This window comes from Rhinoderma darwinii, chromosome 9 (assembly GCF_050947455.1).
Source record: "Rhinoderma darwinii isolate aRhiDar2 chromosome 9, aRhiDar2.hap1, whole genome shotgun sequence".
Classification (NCBI taxonomy): Eukaryota; Metazoa; Chordata; class Amphibia; order Anura; family Rhinodermatidae; genus Rhinoderma; species Rhinoderma darwinii.
Genome location: NC_134695.1, coordinates 84,577,047 through 84,604,804, shown reverse-complemented (window position 1 = coordinate 84,604,804; position 27,758 = coordinate 84,577,047). Strand labels below are relative to the sequence as shown.

Below are 27,758 nucleotides of genomic sequence, written 5' to 3'. Positions count from 1 at the left end.
CATTATGGCGGGTGCCATTTATGGAGAATTCTGTTCACACAGACAACCGATACCATGCAAAACGCTCAGTTTATTTTTCTGGTATTCCCGCTCAAAAAATATAGAGCTTTAATGTACAATTCTGTGTCGTTTATTGGAGCCTCGACTTGTCGCCTTTTAGAAAACACAATGATTATCGCAGATCGTCTCAAAAATATATATATATCGCTTTTGTAGGAGGAATCTGTTTTTTTGTTTTTTTTTCAATCTGTGAGGTTAAAAGTCAATAGACATCGAACCCTGAGCGCAATCTTCTCGGCCGCGGACGTAAATTTCGCAAGGGATTTCCTCCATGACGCGGTCTTCTATGCCTTTGTCGGCGCAGTCATGGGACTGCTTGAAAGCGTAGGTTTTCTTGAATGTACTATTAAATGTTTTCATCGGTTGCGGTTGGGCAAAGTCGTTGCGGAACGGAAGGTCCATAGAGCTTAGGTTGGTCCTGCTCTGTTTCAGGGTGGCGGTTTGGGACCCACAGTGATGGTCGTGAATACAGCGGGAGGTGGTGGACGAACGTCTCGTCTTTTGGTAGTTTTCCAGTTCCTCCGACAAGTCGGCCAAATCTGCGGAAATCTCTTTGTCCCTGAGGGAGAAGAGTTCGTAGTGCGGCGGGTCAAACACCTCCTGGAAGCCGGTTTTGTTGAAGGTCGTCTTCCTGGCCATGATTTTCTTTCGAGGCTGCTTGACTTGTACCAAGATGGAAATGATGAGGAGAACCAAGACGATCCCAGATGTGATCCCAATAATGGTCCCGTGGGTCTTGGTGATTTGCTCAAATAATCCCGCCTCTTTCCTTTCTGTAGGAAGACACAGGGGGGGGGAGACTTATTAATTATAAAACCAGACCAGAAAGGTAGAAACGGCGCCAATTTATCACAATGGCACACCTGGTATGATAAATTTGGTGCATCTTGCTAGACAGGTTAGACGCTTTTTATTTTTTTTCTTGCTTACACCACTTCATGGTTTGCGTACTTGACATCAATATTTTGCTAAAAAAAAATGCCGCTCGCCGTTAACAAATCTGGTGCATTTTATGACCCCCCCCCCTCCCTTCGACACGCACTTTTTTTTACACCCCGATCAAGTGTTAAGGAAGGTGCAAAAAGTGTTTAAAAAAACATAATACATTTTAGAGCACCGAATGTACGCTACTTTTTTGGGAAAAATTTGTGCCACAATTCTGGCGCATTTGGCTTAGTAAATTGTAATAAATCGAATTATGTAAAATTGGGTCTAAAAATTGTTTTGTTTTTTTTTTGTTGAGATTTTTCCAGGAGACTGATTTACACTATAAGGCCAGGATTTTCGGATAATTTTTGTTCTGGAATTTTTTGGGCATCTTCAACTGTAAAAAATTAAACAAAACAAAAACATCCAGACGTTCGCTGTGAAATAATGGAATTTTAAAAAATAAAAAAAATTAATATTTTATTGTGGCCTGTTCAAGATGTGCCGCTTTGTAACAATTATTCCCACTGACCAAGTAAACAAAAAGAGCACAAAAAAACCCTAATAACTTTACGTGACACGAGTCTTGTGCTGTGCATAGATGATATATGAATCCCTATATGACCACTAGGGGGCAGCCTAGATCTATATACAGATAACGTGCCTGCCTGTGTAGGGGGATCGTGCATCTTCTGGAGCCTTTTCTTGCAGGACTTTATATTTGTCATGTTTGTTTATAAACCATTAGACAGAGTTATTTTTCTTCAGACTCCTCCGGACATTGCGGATTGTGACGTCCATTGTATTTTCTTTCCTTTCAGTTACATTGACGATTATTTATGGACCTCAAAGTTTATTCACATGGAGTGGACGGAAACCTCAAAGCTACAGAGGGGAGGTAAGCGGGGATTCCTCACACTATTACCCCAAATTTTTACATGAAATTAGACAATGGCATCATATTTTGCAGGACAAAGCGGATAATGGTTGCTGTAGGGCAGAGATTTGCAACCGGTGGCTCTCCAGCTGTTGTGAAACTACAACTCCCATCATGCCCTGACAGCCGCAGGCCACGGGATGCTTATCGCTGCTACATTGCATCTTGAATTGGCTTGGGCTTCCCTCTAGACTGGTCTAATGCGGTATTATGGTCGGTACTATTACATTCGTGGCTCCAGTATGGGGTCGGACATACTTACCTCTACAGTGATTCTCATCCCAGGGGTAGGCGCAGTTCTGAATTCCATTGCAGACCAGGGAGTTGTTAATGCACATGTTACTGTGGCAGAAGAACGTGCTTTCCATACATGGAGCTGTTCGGATTAGACACAGACATGAATTAGGTGACTATTCTTCATCTGGAACATAAATGCCGTTTATCCTTTGCATTAAAATGTTCTAAGCATACGGGTGTAACTATAGGGTGTATAGGTTGTAGTTGCACCAGGGCTCAGGGAGTCGGCCAGGTACAGAACTGTTTTGCTTTCTGTAACTGTGTCATACTTGCAGTGGCCACTAGGGGGAGCTCCCATTGAGTCAATGCTAGCTGTATAAATCAATAAGCAGTGAGCTCCCCCTAGTGGTAACTTCAGGCAGCCCGGAATAATATAATATATCAAGTCAGAAAAACAGAGCTCCTCTATAGGGAGAGTTTATAAAATAAATCAGTACAGATGTTGGAACCAAAAACAGAAAGGCGGGCAATAACTTTAATAACTCACGTTCTACAAAAGACGTAAAGAGCATTCGGAAACGACTGAGGCGACTCCCTTCATCCGCCCACATCCGTACAACTCCGGTCCCGGTTTGCAGCATGACGTCATTGGCCACGGTGCTGCAGAATTTGGCTTTTAGGTTTTCTATGGAGCTGCTCCCATCGTACACGGCCACAAAATTCCTTTTGCATTCGTTGGAATGTTCCATCTGATAGTCCAGGAACCTGAAGTAAATCTAGAGACACGCGGAAAGTCAGGGATGAAGAGTATTTACAGATCACAATGGGGTTTCCATCTTCAGGGCTGTGTCTGCTAAGTCACACTAGCCCGGAGCCTCGAGCAGGATGTAAGCTTGGGGTGCACAGGTTTAATACTTGGGGATATCCCAGGCAGGGAGGAGCACACCCTACTGGTCATATGCAGCTTTTGAGCTACCTCTTGTGTGATTGGCTAAAAAGTTGCACATGACCTGACCAGTAGATGAGGATTGCCTTGAGGAGCTTATTTAGTTGGGGAAAAATTGGTGACAAGTCTTAAAGAGGAGCAGTCACCTCTCCTGACATGTCTCTTTTTAAAAAAATAATTGTATTCCTGTGAAATAACAATTCTGGTGCATCTTTTCTTAGAACTCTAAATTGTGCCATTCCTCTGTTATTCCTCCTAGAAATGTATGGATAAATTAACAATTAGGAGTTACTAGTTGGGTGTGTGTCCCTACGCAGACTGACACTGTCCAATCAGTGCTGACAGATTGAGACTCTGTAGGGACACGCACTTTGACAAGGGGAATGGTAACACCCGGTTGTCAACTTGTTCATCAATTTCTAGGAGGAATAACAGAGGAATGACACAACGTAGAATTCTAAGAAAAAATGCTCCAGAATTCTTATTTCATCAGTACTTACCAAAATAGGCATGTCCGGAGAGGTGACCACTTCTCTTTAAGGCTGTGTTTAAACGTTGCGGTAAGTGAAAGACATCTTTTTACCGCAGCGTCTGAACACGGCTAAACGCATTGATATTTATTAACAACATACATCTGATAGATTACCAAGCGGTAGGAGACAGAAGCATTACTGCAAGATCCGACTACACAGGGTTTGTTTGTTGTCTGTTACCATGGAGACACATAACCTCCATAAGAGCTGTAGACCGGAAACGATAGAAGATTTTGAATTAAGACGGTTGGCAAAGTTGCTTCATTTTTCATGTTGGATGCATCGGAGCAATAATAATAGTAAAAAAAAAAAAAAATGGATTATACAGCCGTTAACAATTATCATTATGTGTATGGGCAAGTGTATTTACTAAAGCAATTAATTATGACAACATAAATTTGGTTGAGCAAATATGGAACCTACAAGCAGCAATAAATGTAAACCATATCTGCAAGAGTAGGAATAATATACCTAAGGGGAAACATATGTAATCATTGCAAAGATTTTGTAGTGTATGTTCCTTTAATTACTAACCCGAAAATGAAGAATAGCAGAACGCTGGTAAAATTACCTGTGTATCGGGGGCACCTTGGACACCGGTGCCGAAATTTCCACTTCTACTTTAATACACAATTGCACCCCTATGAGTATAATGGTGTTAAGGGGTCTTTAAAGTCTTCTATAATGACCCGCACTTGACTGACCTTGGCTTTTGGCGTGGCTTTAATGGTCCATATACAGTCCACAGCCTGACCGGCCTTTAGCTTATCTCCTTGTTCCACTTGGCTGGAGCGGATTATTCCATCCGGTCCTGATAACTCAAACTGACAATCTAAGAGAACAAAGGAGGGGATTGTCGGGGGGATGCGAGGCAGCGTCAGTGTCTGACAGTATAAAAAATAAAATAAAAAAAGTCAAAAGGAAGCGAGTACTGACCTGGGATAGGATTAAGAATCCCTCCAAGATAACTGAAGTCTGGATCTGCAGGGAATAGAAATGATGTTTCGTTAGACTAGACTCAAAATACAGAGTATGGTGTATACAGCGAAATTCCTTTAATCCGGTATCTGATAATCCAGAAAGGCTGGAATTTGTCTACACAGAAATGCAATATAACGGGGAATTACACCAAGCCAGAAGCGGAGGATTGTCCAGAGAGAACCAATGAGGAAATTCATCTGATTTGGAAAATATTTTGTATAGAAAACCCCTTCGTGACGAGCCAATTTTAGTGACGTCGCATTTAAAGAGCTATAATTTTTTTTTTTTTTGTCTGTCGACATAGCTGTATGAGGACTTTTTTTTTTTTTGCAGGATTAGTTGTATTTTTTTAATTGCACCTGTTTGGGGTACGTATAATTTCTTGATTAACTTTTTTTGGGTGGCGGATTAGGATTAGAAAAAAAAGGCAATTCCGCAATTGTTCTATGCGTTTTAAATTTACGCCATTTACCCTGCGGCATAAATAACACGTTACCTTTACTCTATGGGTCGGTACGATTACGATGATACCACATATGTAGAGGTTTTTTATGTTTTTCGACTTTTGCACAATAAAAACACTTTTGTACTAAAATTCTTTGTTTTTGCCTCGTCTCATTCCAAGAGCCGTAACTTTTTCCTTTTTCCGTCAATGTAGTGATATGTGGATTTGTTTATTGCAGGATGAGACGTAGTTTTCATTGGTACTTTTGGGGGTAAATTGGACTTATTGATTAACTTTTATTATTACATTTTTTGGGGGGGGGCAATAGAAAAAAATAGCAATTCCGCCATAGTTTTTTTGCATTTTTTTTTCAGGGTGATCATCTTGCTGTTTATATTACAAGTTAACTTTATTGTTTGGGTCATTACGGTCACGACGATACCATGTATGTGTCATTTTATTTATTTTTTTACACTTTGAATAAATAAAACCACTTTTTAATTGAAAAAATAATAGTTTTTTGGGGGTTTTTTTTAACTGTAGTCTTTGATAATAATTTTTATTTAACATTTATTACTTCTTTTTTTAGTCCCACTAGGGGACTTCACTATGTAATCTTTAGATCGCAGATATAAGGCTTTGGTATACTTAGTATATCAGAGCATTACTGCCTGTCGGTGTAAAAGTGACCACAATCTATTAGGACGTGCCTCTGGCATGGCCTAATAGGCATATAGCCAGGGCAGGCCTGGGGGCCTTTGTTAGGCCCCCGGCTGCCATGACACCCCACCGGAGGCCCGTTTGCGTTTGCAAGCCGCCGGTGGGTGAGAGAGGGAGCTCCCTCCCTCTGTAAATGACTTAAATGCTGCGATCTCTATTCACCGCAGCATTTAAGGGGTTAAACGGCTGCAAAGTAAACTTCGATCGCTACCGTTGGAGCACGAGCCCGGCTGTCGTCAGACAGTCGGGCACCTGATCCAGACTGCATGGGACACCAGGACTTAGACTAGGACTTAGGACTAGGACTTAGACTAGGCTGCCGTGAAAAGGCTTATTGGTGGTCCCAAAGGGGTTTAACCATTTTTAACTTTTTTTTTTTTTTAGTCCGTTTTATCGCTGGTACAATTCACTGCAATGCCCTTGTATTGTGATATTGTACGTTTTACCGGCTCCTATTAAGGGCCCTTCCTTAAATAACGTTGTGGGGGAATGAAGTGACAGTGAGCGCCCCCTCGGTCTAACGGCTTAGATGCCACGGTCACCATTAATGTGAGATGTCATCTGTAATATACAGCTGACAACTGCGGCATATGGAGTCGACTCAGCCGATGAGCCGACTCCATACTCTCTACCGGCTATGACGTACATTTACGTCAGATGTCAGTAAGGGGTTAAGGGCGTCAACATATCCTGTGTCAGTAAGGTGTTTCACTACACACTCTGACAACATCCAATCAATGCTGAAACTGTCAGATTGTGTAATGACACAACCTATTGGCAAGGTGAATGGTAACGTCCAGTTGTCAATTTATACATTTCCAGGAGGAATAACAGAGGAATGGCACAATGCAGAGTTCTAAAAAAAAAAGATACTCCAGTATTGTTATTTCATTGGGGAATACAAGTATTTACTAAAACAGACTTGTCAGGAGAGCACAGACAGATGATCTTTAAAACCGGGACATCTCACGCTGGTGGGTGGTCCTAGTTGCCAGGATCTGTCTGATTGACCGGTTATTAGAGTCCCGTATTGTGTTGCATACCTGGTATAAAGGAATACTTTGCACGGAATCCCAGGCCTTCCAGTTCCTCATCTGAGGTGAATTTGATCCACATAAATCGGCCGGTGGATCGGATTGGCAATGGACTCCTGATGCCGCAGTATCGGTCGATCAGGGGAGAGAAGCCAAACGGACCGTCTCTGACCTCCAAATGATCGAAGCGGCACTCGAAGGATGGCTCTATGTGATAAGGCTCATCGAAGGTCAGCTCGATTCTCTGGCGAGGAGCAGCTAAGGGAGAGTAGATAAATGGAATATTTTATTACAATAACTCCTACAGAACTGCTGTAAACGGACATCCAATCTATCTAGTCATGTAAGAGCAAGGGATGCAACCTCGCGTAATATGGTAAATTTGTCATTCGGGGGTCAGGAAAAGCTGGATGACATCCCTAGTGTCACGGCCGAACTGGTCGCTACCCAGTTTTTCCAGATATGGGAGCTGGATAGAATTATTAACAACTAGACCGAAGAGGGCGACTCAAAGATCTGTATTTATGTGCCATATAGACCTGCCATGCTGCTGCTATGGGGCCCGCGGGAGAGAGGGAGCCCATTGCGGGTTGTTCTTGGTCCCATTGTAATGAGTGGTGCACAGTTATATGGTCTTCATGTGCTGCAATGTCCGGTATATAGGATGGGGGCAACGTCTTGATGTGGGTGGTTAGGAGTGTGGTGGTGTCAATCAGCAGCAGAAAGGGGCCTCATTTTTATCTTTGTCATGAGGCACCAATCGTTTATCTCTACTACTGTTTATTGGAGAATATATATATTTTTTTAAGGTAATGCTCTGTCATATTGGGAATGTAGACAAATCTGTTTATGGGGTTGAATATTTTGGTAAGCAGAAATATAGTTCTAGAATAATACATTTGGATACTGTAATGCAGAATGTAACATTTACAGCAGTGGCTCTATGTAGGGTACAAACCTTCTAAGATGTAGACACATTCCTTGTTAGGGGGATAGGTGTTTGGAAAGTTTGGGGATGCAAAATGCCCCCCATTACTGGTTCGTACCCAGGTGCCACACTGGGTCACCGGGATGTGTTTGGCTCCTATGTTTTGTCCATCTGAAACAAAGAGAAATGAAGACACCGAAGTCAATAAAAAACAGATACATGGAAATTTCTATACTATTAAGGGTTCTGCTAAATTCTGCCCTCGCTTGTGTTCGGTTCAGGGGCCCCTTGGAAGGTAACAGCAGCCAGAACTGCCACTCTTACATGGGCATAGCTATAGGAGCTGCATAGGTAGCACCCGACCCTGGTGCTTGAGGGGGCCCAAAAGCCCCTTTGCCACCTAAGTAGACACCAGTATTATAAATGGCCCAAGGCCTGTTATAGATTCTGCATTGGGACTCAGGAGCTTCAAGTCCTGGGGAAGGCAAACTGAACTCAGCCTGCCCAAAAATACTTGGCATGGAGGCAGGCAACACAATAAACAGATATGGGCAAGAGCATAGAACTGGCAGAGAATCACGGAATGCTTTACCCACCTCCACACGCAGCTACTTTGTGGCAAGGGTAGTAAAATGTATAATGATTGGGACTCTGTCCCAACAAATGGTGTTTAAAGGAAACTAAATACAGTTACCGTCACTAATGTAAAAATGAATCCAATATTTAGAGCTATTAATTAAATACCAGCCAATTACTTAAGGGTCCCGTCTAACAAGTTGGGATTGTCCAAGGAGGAGAACCCTTTGACTATAAGCAAATGACAAAGTGTTACCCTGCTGGGACCCCAAGTGATCAGCTGTGATCTACGGGGAAACCTGGCAGTAAGTGTTCAGTTTCCCTGCAGCACCACCACAGGGGAACTGAAGTATTACACCGTGTCCAATCATATCAATGTGTTCTCTGTATAATGCAGGACAGGACAGGTCCTCCAGAGAGAGCGAGAGATGCTCTATGTAGCCGCGCTCGACTCTGGAAGAGATGAGGATCCTGAACGCGGGACCCCCCACCTCTATTATCTCACAATTGCCTAATAGGGTGTATGGGAATGTTTTTTTTATTAACAGGACAATTCCTTTAAGCAGCAATTGACCAATACTAATCTACGATAGGCATATATGTGTATATATATATATATATGTGTGTGTGTGTATGTATATATATACTGTATATTGTAATGGCAGAATTTCGTCGCATACTATATTGTCATTTTTTATTTTGCGCTGCCGTTAAAGAGTAATTTATACACGGCTGTCACATAGCACACCAGGAGCCATAGCTAATAGTTATTCATAGGGTATAGAAAGGATGGTAATAAATGGAGTATTAGTATAGGCCTCCCCTCCCCCACACACATGTATTATAATAATCAGGGGTCATTCACAGCCTGCTCTGTAGTAATCACTGCTGCCTGGGCAGCGCTGAAAATGCCACTATTATACAAATCTAATCACACCTCACATTGTACGGCATTGGGTTCGCACACTCGCGAAATGGCAAATCAATTTTTAGGAACAGGCTGTCCAAAAAGTGCGCGGGTTCCTTCCTTACCTTGTGTGCGCTGCGCCACCGCAATCCCTTCCACCACCAGGATAGTAATCAGCAGCACTGTCAGGAGGGACGAGAGGAGGCAGGTGAGTATTACACAGTCCAAGCGGAAATTGTAAGAAAATTAAAGTGGACCCGATGGCTGGTCGCAACCCATGACTTCACCAGGAACTAGTGATGTCACCGAGACAGTTAAAATGGCAATACCTCAGAGTTTCCTGAAGCTCTGCTTGCTGTGAGTGAATGGAAATATTCCAGTTTATATTCTAAGGCTGAAAACCTTTTTTGTTCACACAGGTGCAGGGCTTGTTACAGTGTATCAGAGCTGTCTTTATTAACAGGTGAATAACACATGATCACATTGGGTTTTCAGACTTCAAACAAAGTCTCTCATGTGCGAATATTATACACAAAGTATGTCATAGAAAGTTTTATAATGCAACAAATAAGCCTTATTTATATCGAATTAGAAAACCTCTTTAAGGCCTTGTTCACACAGTGCAGATTTGCTGCAGATTTTGCATGTATTTTGTAAGTTAAAACCAGGAACGGAACCAAAACAGAAGAAATATAGAAAAGAAGGTCTTAGGCTGAGCTCACACGGGGCGGAGACACTTCGTAATAGCACGCAGAGTATCCGACCTGTGCGCCGCATGGAATTTTGGGCGAAAAACTGCACCGAACCGTGGTGCAGTTTTTCACCTGTAATGTCCGCTGCGGAAAACTGCTGCACTTAGCCGGCCTGCTAGCATCATCCAGACCACCCTCCTGAGATAATGTTTTATCCCATGTGACTGCCATTACGGCCTGTGATTGGCTGCAGCGGTCACATGGGATGAAACGTCATCCCAGGAGGCCGCGCTGGAGGAAGAAACACAGACTTCTGGGTAAGTATGAGATTTTGTTTTTTTCTGAATTGCGTTTTTTGTGTCTGAATCGCTGCGAACCTGCTACAAAAAAACGCAACAACTGCTATTTGTTGCAGGATTTACCTCCACATTGAATTCAATGGTGAAAACCCGCAACAAATAAGCAGCGATTACGCAAATACAATTGACATGCTGGAGAATAAAATTCCGCACCGCAGGTCAATTTCTGAGCATTGTTTCCGCTCCGTCCTTGGTGACGCGCCTCTCTTGACATCGGGCCCCACCTCCCTGGATGACGCGCCAGTCCATGTGACCGCTGCAGCCTGTGCTTGGCCTGTGATTGGCTAGAGCTGTCACTTGGTCTTAATTGTCATCCCGGGAGGTCAGACTGGAGGAAGACGCCGGGAGTTATCGGTAAGTCAGAACTTCGTTTTTTTTTTCTACAGGTTCATGTATATTGGGATCGGAAGTCACGGTCCATGGTGCTGAAACAGTTTAACTCTTTCAGCACCATGGACAGTGACTATCTCCTGACGTCGTGTACCGATAATTTTTTTGCCGGGTTCGGCCAAAACGAGTTCGGCCGAACCCGGTGAACTTCGGTTCGCTTGTCCGGCTTCGCTCATCGCAAAGACACTCCGTTTGGATGTTCGGAAACAGAAAAGCACGTGGTGCTTTTCTGTTTTCATTCATCCTTTTCACTGCTGTTGCGCGAATCACGCTCGTCCCACGGAAGTGCTTCCGTGTGGTGCGCGTGATTTTCACGCACCCATTGACTTCAATGGGTGCGTGATGCGCGAAATACGCAGAGTTATTGAACCTGTCGCGCTTTTTGCGCAGCAGACAAACGCTGCGCAAAAAGCACGGACTGTCTGTACTGCCCCATAGACTTGTATTGGTCCATGCGTGCCGCGTGAAAACCACGCGGCCCGCACGGACCGAATACACGATTGTGTGAATCCCCCCTAATACTGTCTGCTGAGCTGTGTATCTAATCCGATCATGTATGATACTGTCTGCTGTGTTTCTGTATCTAACCCTATCATGTGCGATACTGCTAGATGAGCCACTGTATCTAACCCTATCGCGTGTGATACTGTCTGCTGTGCCTCTGTATCTGAGCCTCTCATGTGTGATACTGTCTGCTGAGCCGCTGTATCTAAGCCGTGAAATGTTACAATTCTGAGTTCTTCTCCTCTACAATGTATCACCGTTCTGTGAGCCTTCATACATAGTGTTGAGCCTTTTTGCGGATGTTCAGCTTTACTAGACCCGGGTCCGTGTCCCTTTACTATGGAAATAAATTTTCGTCTTATTACCCCCCAAAGATTTCCGGATTTCATTCATTAAATTAATTGATATTGACTTAAAATATTTGTGTCCAGTTGCTTATAGAATTGTAATAAATTTTAGGTGTTTTATGGGCTTTTAGTGATTTCTCAAGGGTCTGAGATAAATCAAGTGTAAAAGCTTCCGGCTCGGTCAAGTAAAGATCAGGGGAATTATGGCCAAAGCAATTTCACGGTCAGATTCCGATGTGTTATTCAGCATTCTATAGGATCGTTCGTGAATTGCAGTGTTTTTTAATTGTTACAGTGTCGTTTTGCTGCAGGTTGATTTAAAGGGCATAATAGAAACCAGTGGGTGTGTTGCTGATGCCAACCACTATGCTGCCAGGGTCTATTTCTGACCACATTCTCATAACTGTGCCTTTTATTTTGGTTAATCAGATTTTAGGGTTTCTGGGCAAACTTGTACACCAGATGGAGAAAAGTATGTGCCCCCCTGAATCACTAAATTCCGGTGTTTCCTTCAGTCCCATCCCCCCAGTTCTATAACATCCGGCACTCGCCATGCAGTCGTCTTTCCAGACATTAGAGGTAGAACGGGTCGTTGTAAAGAGATCACTGAATTCCAGCGCGGTCCTGTAATAGGACGTCATCGGTGTAACAAGTCAGTCCCGGAAATGTCTTCCCTCCTGGATATTCCACCATCACCTGTGAGTGATATTATTGTAAAGTGAAAGGAACCGCCGCAACTCAGCCACGAAGTGCAGTCCACGTAAAGTTACAGAGTTGGGGCGCCGAGTGCTGAGGAGAATAGTGCAGAAAAGTCGCCAACGCTCTGCTGACTAACTGCAGAGTACAGACCTCCTCTGGTATTAACATCCGCACAACAACTATGCCTGGGAGCTTCATGACATGGGAGCCAAACAGCCAAACAGCTGCATGCCAGCCGAATATCACCAAGCACAATGCCAAGCGTCAGATGGAGGGGTGTAAAGCCGCCGCCACTGGAGCAGCGGAAACGTGTTCTGCGGAGTGACGCTTCTCTATCTGGCGTGCTCTGTGTGGTGACGCTTCTCTATCTGGCGTGCTCTGTGTGGTGACGCTTCTCTATCTGGCGTGCTCTGTGTGGTGACGCTTCTCTATCTGGCGTGCTCTGTGTGGTGACGCTTCTCTATCTGGCGGTCTGATAGATGAGTCTGGGTTTGGTGAATGCCAGGAGAACATTACCTGCCTGACTGCATTGTGCCCACTGTAAAGTTTGGTGGAGGAGGGGTAATGCTAAGGGGTTGTATTTCAGGGGTCGGCCCGTTCGTTCCAGTGAAGGGAATTCATAATTCTTCAGCACATAAGACATTCTGGACAATTGTAGCTTCCAACTTTGTGGGAACAGTTTGGGGTTCGTCCTTTTCTGTTCCTCATGACTGCGCCCCAGTGCATAAGGTCCATAAAGACATGGCTGGGGTAGGTTGGGGTGGAAGAACTTGGCTGGCTCACACAGAGTCCTGACCTCACCCCCATACAACATCTTTGGAACAGAGATTGTTATCCCCCAACATCAGTGTCTGACCTCACAAATGCTCTACTGGATGAATGGACAAAACTTCCCACATCCACCCCAAAATCTTATAGAAAGCCCCCAGAGGTCTGAAAGACGTTTTACTGCAAATAGGTGACCAAAACCATATTAATGTCTATGGATTTAGAATGGGATGTCAGAAAAGCTCCTGTAGGTGTAATATTGAATTGTCCCAATACTTTTGTCCATATTATGTATGTTATGACCGCACATGGTTTAGAGGAGCTGGATTTTGTTTATGACCAGAAATACTTCTTCTAAAGGGAGAGTTTCCCTTTAAATTATGTCCTACGGTAAACTAGTGGGTGAAATTGCCTTTTCACCTGCCCTTCCTAAAGTGCCCACTGGGCGGACACCTTAGAAATAGAAAGAATCTGATGTACAGAAGTCAGGGGGCATAGAAACTCAATCGTCGCTCTCATCCCCTTAAATGCTTTGTGCTGCTGAGGCTTCCATTATCTGCCTCAGTCTTTAACCCCCCCACAGCACACACTTCTGCTGAAATACTTTGTGCTGCTGCAATTGACCCTGCTCCTCCCTGTTTTAGCTAGCAAATTCCAACTTGTCTCCATTCACCTCCTCACAGTAAAACAACATGGTCTGGTGCACTAGACTAACGAATGACTACTAACTAGTGTAATCATAGCCGATAGCTAAGCTCAGATTGCATAACTATAAGGAAATGTGCCGTAAAATGGACTGGAATAAAAGGATCAAATGTTCATTTTGGTTGGTTGATCGTCCACATAGCGGCCTACATCGATGTGATATATAAATTTGCTGTCATGCTTCACAACCTTTTATTGCTCCAATGCATCATAAAAAAATAAATAAAGCCTCTGCGCAAATAGTTTTAATTAAAAATCTCCTATCGTTTTGTGTCTACATCTCCTATGCAGAGCTATGTGTCTCCGTGGTAACAGACGTCTTCCTTCTTTTCCTTACTCACGTACATTTGCAAGGTTAGCAAAAAGTAGAGGGGACAGATAAATGGCAATATGACTGCAGGAGCAGACTACACAGCTTGTTTGTAGTCTGTTACCATGGAGACTCCTAGGTCTGCATAGGATGTGTAGACACAAAACGATAGATTTTTAATTAAGACGATTTGCTAAGTTGCTTCGTTTTCCATTTTAGATGCATTAGAACAAGAAAAAAAAATGCTTCTTGGAGGTGGACATAGCCTTTAAGACCCCATACTGATTTGTGGCGCTCATTGATAATTAGCAAGTGACATTATCTGTTACTTGCTAATTATAAGTGGGTTTTGCATTTGCAAAGAGCAATCCCCTACACAATGTTTTCATGTTGTATATTGCGATAACCTGCGTGGTCTGATATGCCGACATTTACATTGGTTAGGATAGGGGTCAGACAGGTCACCGGCGTTCATGAAGCATCTCTTATGTCTATCCGTCTGGCTCCGATCTCCTGCGCTTTCTGTTGCATCATCCATAATCTCAATGGAACGGCAGGAAACTGCAAATTGAATACGGCAGATTTATGTGTCACTCTCTGGATGGATCCTGCACAGGGGAGGGTTAATTCCGCACGCTGAGCTCCTCTCAGACAGGGACTCATTGATTTCTGCCCTCGGTGATTAGGACTTAGTCTTCATTTATTTTATTAAACGCCAGGAGCAGGGTAAATGCCAGTCTCTTTTTCATGAAAAACAAATTTGGATAGACTATTGTAGGGGCGGCGATGTGTCACCCCAGCCATTGACTAAATCCATACTGGATGATAGAGCGCCCTATGATATGGACCCGCTGCACAGAGCAATGACAATATATGGACTAGACTAGAGTCTGTCCATAGGTCGTACTGGACCTGCGCACCCATGGCGAATAGGTGGCCTTGTTCACACAGCATTTATTTCATGTGTTTTACACCCAAAAATGCATGCTTTAAGCTTCCCATTAACATCAATGGAAAAACGCAGTGCGGTGAATACGACGCGGTTTTTATTACGAGTGCGTGTTTAAAAGACGTGCCTTAAAAAAAAGAAGCATCAGGTCAATTCTTGGCGTGTAAAACACGCAGAAAACGCGCCTAATTCCCATAGCCAGGGTATGTTAACCCAAGCAACGAAAAACGGCTGTAAAATACGGAGCAGTTTTCAAGGGAAAACAGACCCTGATTTTTAGCCGTTTTTTGCAGCTGTTTTTGGAGCTGTTTTTCTATCGACACAATGAAAAACGTCCCAAGAAGTGACACGCACTACTTTTTATGGGGCGTTTTTTATGCACCGTTTTTACAAACGGCCGCGTTAAAAAACGGCCCGTCGGAATAAAACACAGTTTTTCTCCTTTAAAATCAATGGGCAGATGTTTGGAGGCGTTGAGTATCATTTTTTTTTAGGCATTTTTCGAGGCGTCTGCGCCCCGAAAAACGCTTCAAAACACCGCGTGTGAACATACCCTTAATGGAAGTCCTAATTACACACCCAAAAACGCGCTAAAAACACATAAAAAAAGCCTGTACTTTAAAAGCGCTTTGCAAACATCGCTAGCGGTTTGTGACGCGTTTACACGTAGTTTTTTTTTTTGGTTTTTTTTGCGCCGTGTGAACAAGGCTTTACTTTGTGGATTTGTGGAGGTGTCATGGTAGAAATATGAGCCCGTTTTAATTCCAGCCACAGACGACTGACTGGTGGTGGTTGGACTAATGGGACCCTCAAGAAACCAAGAATGTGGGTGCTCAGGCCCCACTCCCATTGATTTCGTATGTATCGTCACTCTAGAATAACATGAATGGGAGATATGGCCACAACGATGTGCGCTAATCCATCTCTTCCATTCTATGGCATAAAAATCTACGGCAGGAAAACCCCTTTAAGGATTAGGCTGGGTTCACACTACCTATTTTCAGGCATAAATGAGGCGTTTTACGCCTCGAATTACGCCTGAAAACACGGCTCCAATACGTCGGCAAACATCTGCCCATTCATTTCAAAGGGTTTGCCGATGTACTGTGCCGACGACCTGTCATTTTACGCGTTGCTGTCAAAAGACGGCGCGTAAAATAACAGCGTTGTCAAAGAAGTGCAGGACACTTCTTGGGATGTAATTTGAGCCGTTTTTCATTGACTTCAATGAAGAACAGCTCCAAATTACGGCCGTAATTGACGCCTCGCAAAACGCCAGTACGAGCAATTACGTCTGAAATGCAGGAGCTGTTTTCTCCTGAAAACAGCTCCGTAATTTCAGCCGTAATTGTCGTTATCGTGTGCACATACCCTTATCGGTCCAAGTGTCATTTATGAGTTGGCCTTCACGCCTATGGTGATGATCTGTTAGGGACCTGGTGGATTCATCCCTCCCTGGGCACGGACATATAATGGCCCCACGTCCAGCTGATTGACTTCTATGCTAGTTCCAGGCAGGAGGTCTAATATTGGCACACCGTTTTCCGTCCGTTTAGCAATTCCATGCCAAAGATTTTACAAACTCTCACACACAGACACACGTGCCTACAGCCTTAGAGGTCCAGTTATGTTTGCATAGACACATTTTAAAGATTGCATTCTGACTGCCTGCAGCCACCACTAGGGGGAGCTTATTCCATTCTGTGTTACTATTAAATTCAATATGTGGCAGTACGCAGGACGTTCCAGAGCTCCCTCTAGTGGCCAGCCTGCTATCTTTTTATTTCTATGCAGGGGATTTTGAGCTCTGTTTTAGAAAAACAAAACTACGATCCTTCTAAAGATATTTTAAGAAATTAACCAACACAGAATTTTCATCCTATTTAGAGGAAAAAAAAATTATGTAAGGGTGGGCTCATCCTGCTTCATGTCAGGTACTTATTGTACAAATCATTACTCCAGAGGGCGCCCCGTTTTATTGGCTTAGTTCCCTTTTGGGGGGAAGTTTCATATTGGTTTCCAATCGATTAGCATAGAGCTCTGTCTTCTCAGAGGTTCTGCAGCAGTTGGGACAACGTTCTGTATACTACACTCCACAGCTGCTGCAGAACCTCTATTGATTGACTAAAGAGCCCCATGACCACCAGAATCATGAACCCAATGGTCGAGCCTCCTCCACAACCTACAAGAACGGCTGAATGTCCCAATAATCTTGCCCCCTCCCTCCCCCATTGACTTTAGCGTCATCTCAACATCTCCCCCTCTAAATGAAGAATCTGCAATTCCAAAAACTGCAAAACCTTCCGTCCCTTTTCTTAATTTGCCTCCTGACGGCCTCGGCACGCCGACGTCTGGGCAGAATTAGCTGCTGCCGGTTATAACTTTTGTGTTTTAATCATTTTAGAAACAATTACTGCAGGTTTAATGGAAATTAATGATGCCGCTTTAGTTCAGAACATTTAATTGGATTCAAACTTTCAATCAATGGAAATTAAAAAAGACAATTTAAAGGAAGGTCCCGATATGAAAAACAGCAATTATAATCCCCGCTCCGGCATCCGCTGTACAAATGATATTATTACAGGGTTTTATGCGGATGGTAAAATACGGTATTAATTACTGTGTCGTTATTCTACCAGCTCCTCCTATAAAGAGCCTTTTTAGAGTTCAGATTAAAATGCTCAATGACTCGACCAGGTCCTTCAGATCATGTCTTATACTCCAGTCACACCCAGAGCTGCATTCGTAGTTCTGCTGGTTTCCTATAACCACAGTGCAGTACATTATCAGAGCTTAGATGGCAGTTACTTAGTCTGACAGATATCTGTTTCCAAGGCAACCAGCAGAATCGTAAATGCAGCTTTGGATTTGACTGGAGTATAAAACATGATGTCGGCCAAGATAAAGGGGGGGGGGGCGGTAAATTAGACGTTTGGAGCATAATATAATTAGCAGTGCTTTTTGTAGGGCACACTCGGGGAGTTTTAAATCCACCTGCAGGTTATTATTGTGTCACTTCCACTTTATTAGGGAATTGTCCTTTATGCAGTTCCATAATATAATCTTTAAAGTGCCACTTTAAAGGGACACCCTGCAGTTTCTCTCCATTTGCTGTACAAATGAATGCAACGTATTGCTCCAAGTTTCTTTAAATCTTTAATAATATTGCGTCCACTTAAGTAAACTTAGTTTAAATCCGCCTGAATAAGAACGCTAAAACCTGATTTAGGTTTTATCGTTTTTATTAAGGTGGATTTAACAATGTATTGCTCCCTGTTATCAGCCATTTTAGTTGGGATTGAGGCTGTAGTGTTTTTCAGTGGGATGAGTGACATAATCACTGCCTTGTAGGAAGAAGAAGCAATGACGTCATCATTCCAAAAAAGCAGATCTTTTTATTGTCCCATAGTACAGACACCAGCAGCGTTTCAGCTCTAAGTGAGTCTTTTACAAGATATTTTTAAGGCTCACTTAGTCCCGAAACGTTGCTGGTGTCTGTACTATGGGACAATAAAAAGATTTGCTTTTTTGGAATGATGATGTCATCGCGTCTTCTTCCTATGAATCATTGACTGGGTTGGAGCTGGACCATAGAGACAGTCTGTTGCATTCTTACTTCCCCATTTAAGGTGACGGTGGTGCTATTCCCATCCCTATTTCTACAGTAATCACTGCTTAATATCACAATCTCCAGTGCTGGTGACTTTCTATAAGCTGCGGTCGCTCATTTGATGACCAACACAACCATAAGAATTAGCAGCCTGGATTATCTCCTGTATCAGGGTAAGGTCTAGTTCACACCAGTATTGTTTTAATGCTCAGAAACGAGCGCCGTTGGTTTTTTCGGCCTCCCACTGAATTCAATGGGTGGTCCGAGACGGAAACCGCTGGAAGATAGAATATGCCACTTTTTTTTTTTTCGCCAGCAGCCTAAAGCCACCCAGGAGAAAGAACGTCTCTACCTGCTATTGAAATCCATGGAGGTAATTTGGGCCGTTTTTTGGCCCCGTTTCCGAGTCAAAATCAGCACCCAAAACTGCAGTGTGAACTGACCCCAAATACTTAATGGTTTCCCTGTGTCATTTTGGATGGATGAGCCTGGATCCACAATGGTTAATTGTGTTCCTACGCATGTTCCTTGCATTTGGGCCACAGGAAGCTGGGTCTAGGTGCCCGGACAAAGGCGGCATTCATATATCTGGAAACATTGTACCAGTGCATAGGACTGATAAATGGACACGTTAGGATTGGGGGGGGGGGGGTTCATAGGAGGAGAGCAGGACCAGAATATTTCTCTTTCAACCAGCATTGGATTTTGAGTCGAGGGAAACAATGATGGTTCCTCACATCCATCTCACATTAGTAGCGGTCTTGAAACCCATCGTGTAAACCCAGTTCCCCCTGTAACGTCAGGCCAGGGCTACACCTAGACTTTGTAGTTCTGCTGATTGATTTTAAAGGGGTTTTCCGGCCAGTAAAAATGGATAGCCTATCCTCAATAGCTGATCGGTCGGGGTCCCACTCCCGGGACCCCCGTTGATCAGTTGTTTTGAAGGGGGTGCAGCGCTCATATGAGCTCTGCTTCCCATTCATTTCTACTTGCTCACTGTAAATCTTCGATACGCATTTAGAGGCGAATCACGGGTATTGCAGCCTTCTTATCCCATTCACTTCAATGGGAGAAAAGAGGGATAGGGTTAGCCTGAGTTTGAACCCCCTTTTCTCATGGCCCCATAGCAGCAGCATTTACTGCCTGTATGATATGAGAGATGTAGCAATCCATTAAGCATTCATCAACAATACAGTCTCTGAAAATTTAAAGTGATGCACCGAAGAGCTATAGAATGGACAGATGTGATGGCAGGAACTCTAGAGGCAATCAACAAATAAAGAAAGTATCAATTTATTATAAAATATTACTCCTTATAGTCCTCGACAATGATACCTAAATGTAGAGGTTCCCTTTAAATATGAAGATTCCCTTTAAATGTGCAGGTTCCCTTAAATGTCAGATGTATGTCTCATATTTCAGTGCAGGTGATCATGTTCTATTCTTCCTGCGGGACTACTTCTTTGAATGTAAATGATAGTGGTTGTTATATTATACCAGCTGCCTCTGTGACTTGAAGAAGTTCCCTAGATGAGTCGAAACGCGTTGCTTTTAATGAGCTGTAATAAAAAGAACCTGATAGAATAATATCTTCAGAAGTTCTACGTTTATCCTATGGGCGCCAGCGGCAGTGTCTACCTTTTGCTTGACGTCATCTGCGACCAGTGAGATTTCCTACGTTCTGTGGATCCACATCTTGGTGAGCCGCCAAGTACCTGGACATCGGCGCATCTCCCCTATATGCTTAACATCAGTCTTGTGCCTACATAACCGCACAACCTCACCAGGTGAACACATTTTTACTATTTTATTTTTGTGCCCACTACTGAGCGTTTTTACCCTACGAGGCGCTGTTCCTCCTCCTGTTCTGTCTCTTTGAATCTTATATAAGGCGGCATTTTCCTTCTATTTGTTTCCAGTCACTATAGTTAATGTCTATAGGGTAAAATTAACTGACCCCGAATTAGAACTGCCAGGGATTTTGCAGAGTTCAATGTGAACTGATAAAGACTCCCTCCTTACACAATTCATGATGAAGTCCTTAAAGAAAACCTCTCAACATTCCTGACTTGTCTATTTTAGTAATCACTTTTATTCCCCATGAAATAACAATTCTGGAACATATTTTCTTAGAACTCTGCACTGTGCCGTTCCTCTGTTATTCCTCCTAGAAATTTATGAATAAATTGACAACTGGGTGTTACCATTCTCCTTGTCAAAGGGGCGTGTCTCTACTGTCTCACTCTGTCAGCCCTGATTGGACAGTGTCCATCTGTGTAGGGACACCCCCCCCCAACTGATAACGCCCAGTTGTCAATTTATTCATACATTTTTAGGAGGAATAACAGAGGGACGGCTCAACGCAGAGTTCTAAGAAAGTATGTTCCACAATTGCTACTTCATGGGGAATACAAGTATTTACTAAAACAGACAAGTCGGGAGAGGTGACAGGTTCTCTATAAAAGGGAACTCCACCTGAGAAACATATTATCAACTGTGCAGCCATTTACGTTCATAGCCATTATAGATCTACATCACTTTTTATAATAGTAACATCTGAGCGGTTGCCTCAGCCCCGCCCCTTGTGCTAGTATCTCTGAATAGTAATGTTGTACTGGCCTGTAGCAATATATGAATAATTAAAGGGTAGCTCCATCCAGAATATTTCTCTAGCTGTTTAAAAGATTTTCACAGCTATAGAACTTGGGTTATAGGAAATTATATATATTTGTTTATTTTACTCTCAAATGTGGGGAGGACCTTTTTGAAGCTCATGTCCACCTATGAGAACATCTCTATACTGATAGAATTTAGAAATACATAGCAATACTGATCATGAGTTTCAGTATCCCCTGCTTGTTCAGTGTCTGCACAGAACTTACTTTTATGATTTACATTCTGGTAAGTGCTTTCTCTACACCAGGCTTCAGTGTAGGATAAACTACGTTCTGCTTCATTATTGGAGATTAGCTAAGCTTTAAGGAGGATGTCTGTCAGCAAGCTTGCTGACTCTTTCCATTCGCAACAAGCAGAATTATGAATGCAGCTCTGGAGTATAGTACCGGCTTTTAACCCAGGATAAGATTAGTAATGCAATGTCCTTACAAATTTCCATTTGCAAAAAGAAGAATTATGAGTGCAGCTCTGGAGTATAGTACCGCCTATTAACCCAGGATAAGATTAGTAATACAAGGTCATTACAAATTTACTCAACCTCTTGATGTAGATTGTCTGTATATAAACTGTAATATGATGTTTCGTGGTGGACGTACCATTTAGGTGTATTTTAGACAGCCGCACTAAAGTCTGCAATGATCTGGTTTATTTTATACAAGAGATACAATAAATAAATCCATCCTGGTCTGGCCAGCCAAATAAATGTACAAATCAAACGTTTTCGCTGTTGCTCATCTCTTGGATCGAGCAGCGGGGACCATGGGAGTAGGATTAGATTTTGGAACTGGAGTCTTTCCAGATGCTGTGGAGACACTTGGACTTGGTGCATCAAAGCAGATGGAACGAAGCCTTGAACGGTGGAACCCCGTGCATGGATATTGAGGAATTGCATTGTGGGCAATTCAATGATACACTTCTCTATTAATCTAAATTGCTCCCTTAAAGGGGCATTCCTAGAAATGTGCCATCACTTCTCTAAATTGCTCCGTTAAAGGGGTATTCCTAGCAATGTGCCATCACTTCTTGTGGTTTAGAAACACTTTAGCAGGAAGAAATTGGGGTAATAGAAGAGAACAATAGCAGGGTATTCAAGTTACCCACAGATTGTGCCCTCCTTCACTGCCATCAGCAGAACAGGGGGTGACGTTGGCGGCAGCCAGCAAATGAAGCAAACACAGAGGCTGTGGGAGCTGACGGACATCACAATGGCCCCTCTGCTCTCTATCTATCTATCTATCTATCTATCTATCTATCTATCTATCTATCTATCTATCTATCTATCTATCTTCTAGCTGCCTAAACCAAGAGAGGAAATTTCCCAGTGCTAAGCAGTGGTCTCCAACCTGTGGCTATTATAAAATGACTACTTCCAGCATACTGGGAGTTGTAGTTTTGCAGCGGCTGGAGAGCCACAGGTTGGAGAGCATTGTGCTAGATCATATAGAATATAAGGCTGGATTCACAAACTGTGTATTTGTTGCAGATTTTGATGCAGATTTTTGAGCCAACCCCAGAACTGGATTCAGGAGGAAGGCGACGTATAAGTTCTTCTTTAATATTTCCCATTCAAAAAAATTGCTTCAAAATCTGCAACAAATATGTAATGTGTGAATCAGGACTTTGTAGGCAATTGATAAGAGTGCAGTTCCCTAATATATTAGTTATGGTGACTTCAAAGTGGAGCTTTACTTTTCTATCTGCACTGGAATAATTGCCGTCCTGGTGAGTATAACAAATCTCATTACTTTAGAAGCTGCATTTGGACATTGATAAACCTTCCTAAAGAAACCCCCCACTGATCTAAGAAGATGTAAAGAAATGGCGATCCTGGATCACTGGTGCTATGAGAAATCTGCAGTCTATGGATATCAGTCCGGCCATTCTACCACCTATAGATGGACTGTGACTAGGACAGGCAATGACTGTGGATTTGTATGTATAACATTAGGCAGATGTTCAGCAGATGATATTTCTCGCATGTTCTACAATACAGATCCGCAATGTCACAGTCCCCATCATTGGAGATTATTAAATTATTCCCCTCTCTAGGGATCTGCAGAGCAATGTCCTGTACTCGCCGGCTGGGAAACTACATGAGCAGTTCACAGCCTGAGGCAGAAACTGAGGTGGTTCCTATACATTCCCATATAGAAATGTTCCCACATGTACCTGTATAGCCGGCAGCGCTCTCTGTCTCTCATAGTTACAAGCACCAGCAAGACATTAACCATTCATTTACACTGCCATAAACTGACCCTTTTATAGACAGACCGCTCATAATTTGTGCTTCTGTTGCTTTATTGTATGGTCGTTCCTGCATCTATAGGTACTGGAATATTTACATCCATGATAAGTAATAAATGAAGTCATGTTTTTCAGAGACTTCCCGCCTCCCCCACCTATAGCCTTTAAATTCTTCTATTTTTTTTTAATGCAATATAATTACATTTTGGTTCTCCCGACTCAAGTGATGTTCAAGTCTCCTTAAGAGACAACAGGGGTTCAGGGCTCTTTAGATTGAAGAAAAAGAGCATTTGTATGGTCATCAGACCAGGTTATGTATGATCCTCTGCACGGTTGTATGATGAGAGACCCCCAACAAAGAGCATTTGTATGGCCATTGGACCAGGTTATGTATGATATCCTGCATGGTTGTATGATGAGACCCCCAACAAAGAACATTCATATGGCCAGTGGACCAGGTTATTGTATGATACTCTGCATGGTTGTATGATGAGAGACCCCCATAAAAGTGCATTTATTGAGACGGGAAGGTTTACCTAACCATAGATGATACGAATTGGAAAGTTATCCCTAATAAATTAAGATCATCCTAAGATTTGATTGCAAACTTCAAACTGTTCTATTGGTTGATGGTTTATTGGAAATTCTTCAAAATTATCCAGGATTTTGGGTCATTTGAGACCATGGGATATGGGGCAGTGCAGATATTCAGGCATAGGGACTTTTACTACAATGATTGTCCTATAGGGAAACCATGTTGATCTCCGCAGCACCTCTGTGCGTAGAGTGAGAACATTGGTCAGATTGGAGATGGATTTGTCTGTTTCTATTATCAGCTTTAGTGTTTGTCTTGTGAAGGTGGAAACCTCTCTACGATGCCAACTATAAACCCACTGGTACGCCCATCACTGTGTAGTGGAGTTATGTGCCTCACCATCTGCTGGTATGGCCTGGCAGAGAGATCCTCATCGTGCTTGCTGGACCTTGTAGTTCCACAAGAGATGATGAACTGCAGGTTGACCCCACATCATGTATCATAACTACTCTAGTCAAAGTTGGCACAGGAATGTCGTACCCATATAAAGAGAAGGGACAAATGTGTGCCCACTTCTCCTTGTCATTGCCCGCATCTTGGGTATAAGATGAATTCGCTTAAATAATGTGGCTCTAGGTTGTCTATGACATGGTGGCGCAACCCCAAATTCATGGCAGATGAATATTACAGGGGTGGCTGGTTACAATGTATCACATAGGTCAGCGGCCCCCCAACCTTTTATACCTTATGTGCCACACTTAATTTTGAGTGATCGCCGGGAGACACATTTAAGTAAAAATTTGCAACATACTAAACGTAGAGTTCCACCACCCAAACGGTCACTATTCTGGGGATAGGATTTGTCTGTAATATTGTTAATATGAAAGTCATATTGTAGCAAGAGCATTTGGTTATATCTCAGGGTTCCTATAGCGAGCCACACAGCAGGGGGTTGCAAGCCACATGTGGCTCCTGAGTCACTGGTTGGGGACCTCCGTCCTAGATTATGGGCACACACTTGTTTCTTATGAGATGTTCCTGGATGTTGGCAAAGCTTTTAAATTTAAAACCTCCGTAGGAATATTAGAAAAAGTTCATCTAATATTTATCGCCAGAAGATCTGTAGAGAAATCCACGAGCACTGGGCACAATCACAATTCTAGAAATCTAGTTAGAAACCTCAAGATCCTAGCAGAGCCCTCAACCCATAAATGTCAATCTGATCCTTCATATTCAGAATTATCTGGTCTGCAAACCAAATTAGACAACCAGAGGTTTATGTGAAACTACAAATCTCAGCAAGCCCTGCTGGTCAGAGACTACAAGGACTAGATGAATCCTGGTTAATAGCAAATTGACTCATGACTACTACACAATGGGACTAATAACCCCTGGAAAGATAGATGCCAGGCTGTTAAATAGAACATAAATAATTGTATCATTAAAACATGAAAATCTCAAAATAGGGGATTGTAGTCAATAGTTTGTAATGGATATTATCAGATTATGGGTATTTGGAGTATATTTGTGCATATTGGAGAGTAGTGTGTATGAAGCAATACTTGCTAGAAGTCAACATTTGCTATAACATACAGCAAATATTGAGAAAGTCTTCGCTATAACATTCCCCAGACAGCAAGAAGAGTTGTAAAATTCTCCACTAGAGGGCAGTCTAAGACCACACAGTCAATGTTGTATTGTAGCTTGTTGACAAGGGAGTAGTAATAGAAGAATATGGAATACACAGGGGTATGTATATACCTCTCAGATCAGTGCAACCCCATCAGAGCTAAGGCATGGTGATACTCTGTGACTGCCCAGTGCCAGCCAACCATGCACCCAGGGCTGTTGTGGCAGGTATTGGCAGGGATAAATGATGTGATGTTACACCCAGGGTTAGGTCATAAGTGACAAATTCTAACTTGTAAAGCATTATCAATGACAATCTGTAGTATCCTGATATACTATACTCTATATAATGGACCTCTTGACAATGGGGTGTATTACAAGGACCCCCATACTGACACCCCTGGGTCTTACCTTCTAAGATGAAGTAGACTTTCTCCAGGATCATGATGATGTTAAGGGTTAATCCTGAATACTGATGGAGCTTGTGGATTTTCTATGTAAAATGACTGGTCAGAAATCCAAACTGAGTAGTCTTCCCATCACACTCTTGATGCCACTGATGGGGAATCCGCAGCAGACAGAGGATTAGGAGGTCAGGATCTCTATAGGATGTGTCAGATCCTTCAGCATGCCAGACCCCTGGAGTGTGCCTCACAGCCCCTGTAAACTTGGTCCCCTGGGCAGGCAAGGGGTCTGTGCTGGGCTCCTCTCTTGGAGATCTGCAGCCCTGGCAGCAGCAATACACAAAGCTGCTCAGCAGCTCCCCAATCCATCAGGATCCCCCTTCCTTGCTTTTTTCCTTTCCACCCCTAAAAGTAGCTGTTGTCCAGGGGTCTCAGCTGTGCCCTGGGGAGTGATGCTGTGGCTCCATGCTGCCAGGCAGGAAGGGAGATGAGGGGCAGGAGCTGGGTGCAGGGACTCAGCAGGGTGGGCTCGCAGCTCAAATGAAGAGTTGCCAACAATGAGGCTTATTTAGGATGAGGCTGAATGAGGAGCCAGTGCGCATGCGTCATCCCAACTCTCCATCCTACAGAGAGAGCTCTCCCCTTATCTGTGTGTCTGTATCTTCCTTCCTTCCTCCAGGGTCCACACTAGGGACCTGCATGGTGCATAGGGACCTGTGCTCCCTACCTGTGCATGCATGTTTCTCTATCATGTGTCATACATGTAGCTGTAGACATGTGCAGGCAGTATAAGGGCTAATCCGGTGCAGCTATAGTGGGGTGCATAAAAGAGGCTGCAGCACCCCGAGAACCTAGGATAGCAGGAGAGCCGTGCAGCTATGGATTAACCCCTTAACCACTGTGCCTATGCATTAGCTTCCTACCTGAGGAGCCTGTCTCTATATGTGCTATATGGAAATAGGCATTTACAGACCATCCACAGATTGGGGTGCAGATAGATGGGGGGGGGGGGTTGTTCTGAGACAGGAGCTGGGAAGGCAGGAGAGCTGGGCAGCTTTAGGTTAACCCCTTCCTGGCTGTGCACCCCGTGTTTACATGGCTTCATTGTACAGATTTGCTTAGATACATATATATTCTGCACGTTCCATGGATTTCCATCTATCTGCGGGTCCTTCCCCATCATATTTTATTTAAGAGGGGTGCAGATATTTGCTTAGGCAGGATCTTGAGGACCTGAAGGTTAACCCCTTAGTTCCCAAGTGATTGTATAGCACTCGATGCTGCATAGATATACAGGGATCCATCACTGCACATTAACCCCCTCACTGCCTGACTGCGGGGTATAATGCACAGAGGCTGCACACTGTATACACGGTGTCTATAGTAACCCCAAGACCAGTACATAAAACTGCAAATACAGTGCAGTACATACTATGTATTCATTAACTCATTCATAGCCATATAAGGACCTGCATCATCTCATATGTTGCATATTGCATAGGAATCTATTATTCACCCACAGAGATGACCTAAAAATCCGATCTCCTGACATTAACCGAACACATCGTAGATCTATTTACTGCCGGAGGAGTTAGACACCTGAGCTCCAGTGTTCTGTATGTACTTGCAGATGTAGCAGAGCTAAGCCTGTCATTTTTGTTTTGTGCACATTGATGTCCTGCAGTAGGTTTTTATCTAAGGGACTA

At 43.2% G+C, this 27,758-nt stretch overlaps 1 protein-coding gene across 1 annotated transcript; it reads right to left on the bottom strand.

Moving 5' to 3' along the window:
• NETO2 (neuropilin and tolloid like 2) lies at positions 1-26,619 on the bottom strand. Its single transcript, XM_075838387.1, has 9 exons — positions 26,060-26,619; positions 9,357-9,413; positions 7,779-7,919; positions 6,830-7,078; positions 4,577-4,621; positions 4,345-4,472; positions 2,709-2,937; positions 2,187-2,300; positions 1-833 (listed from the first exon to the last, which is right to left on the bottom strand). The coding sequence occupies exons 1-9, from the start codon at positions 26,091-26,093 to the stop codon at positions 256-258; spliced, it is 1,575 nt and encodes a 524-aa protein (XP_075694502.1). The 5' UTR covers positions 26,094-26,619; the 3' UTR covers positions 1-255.
• Between the last annotated feature and the right edge of the window lie 1,139 nt (positions 26,620-27,758).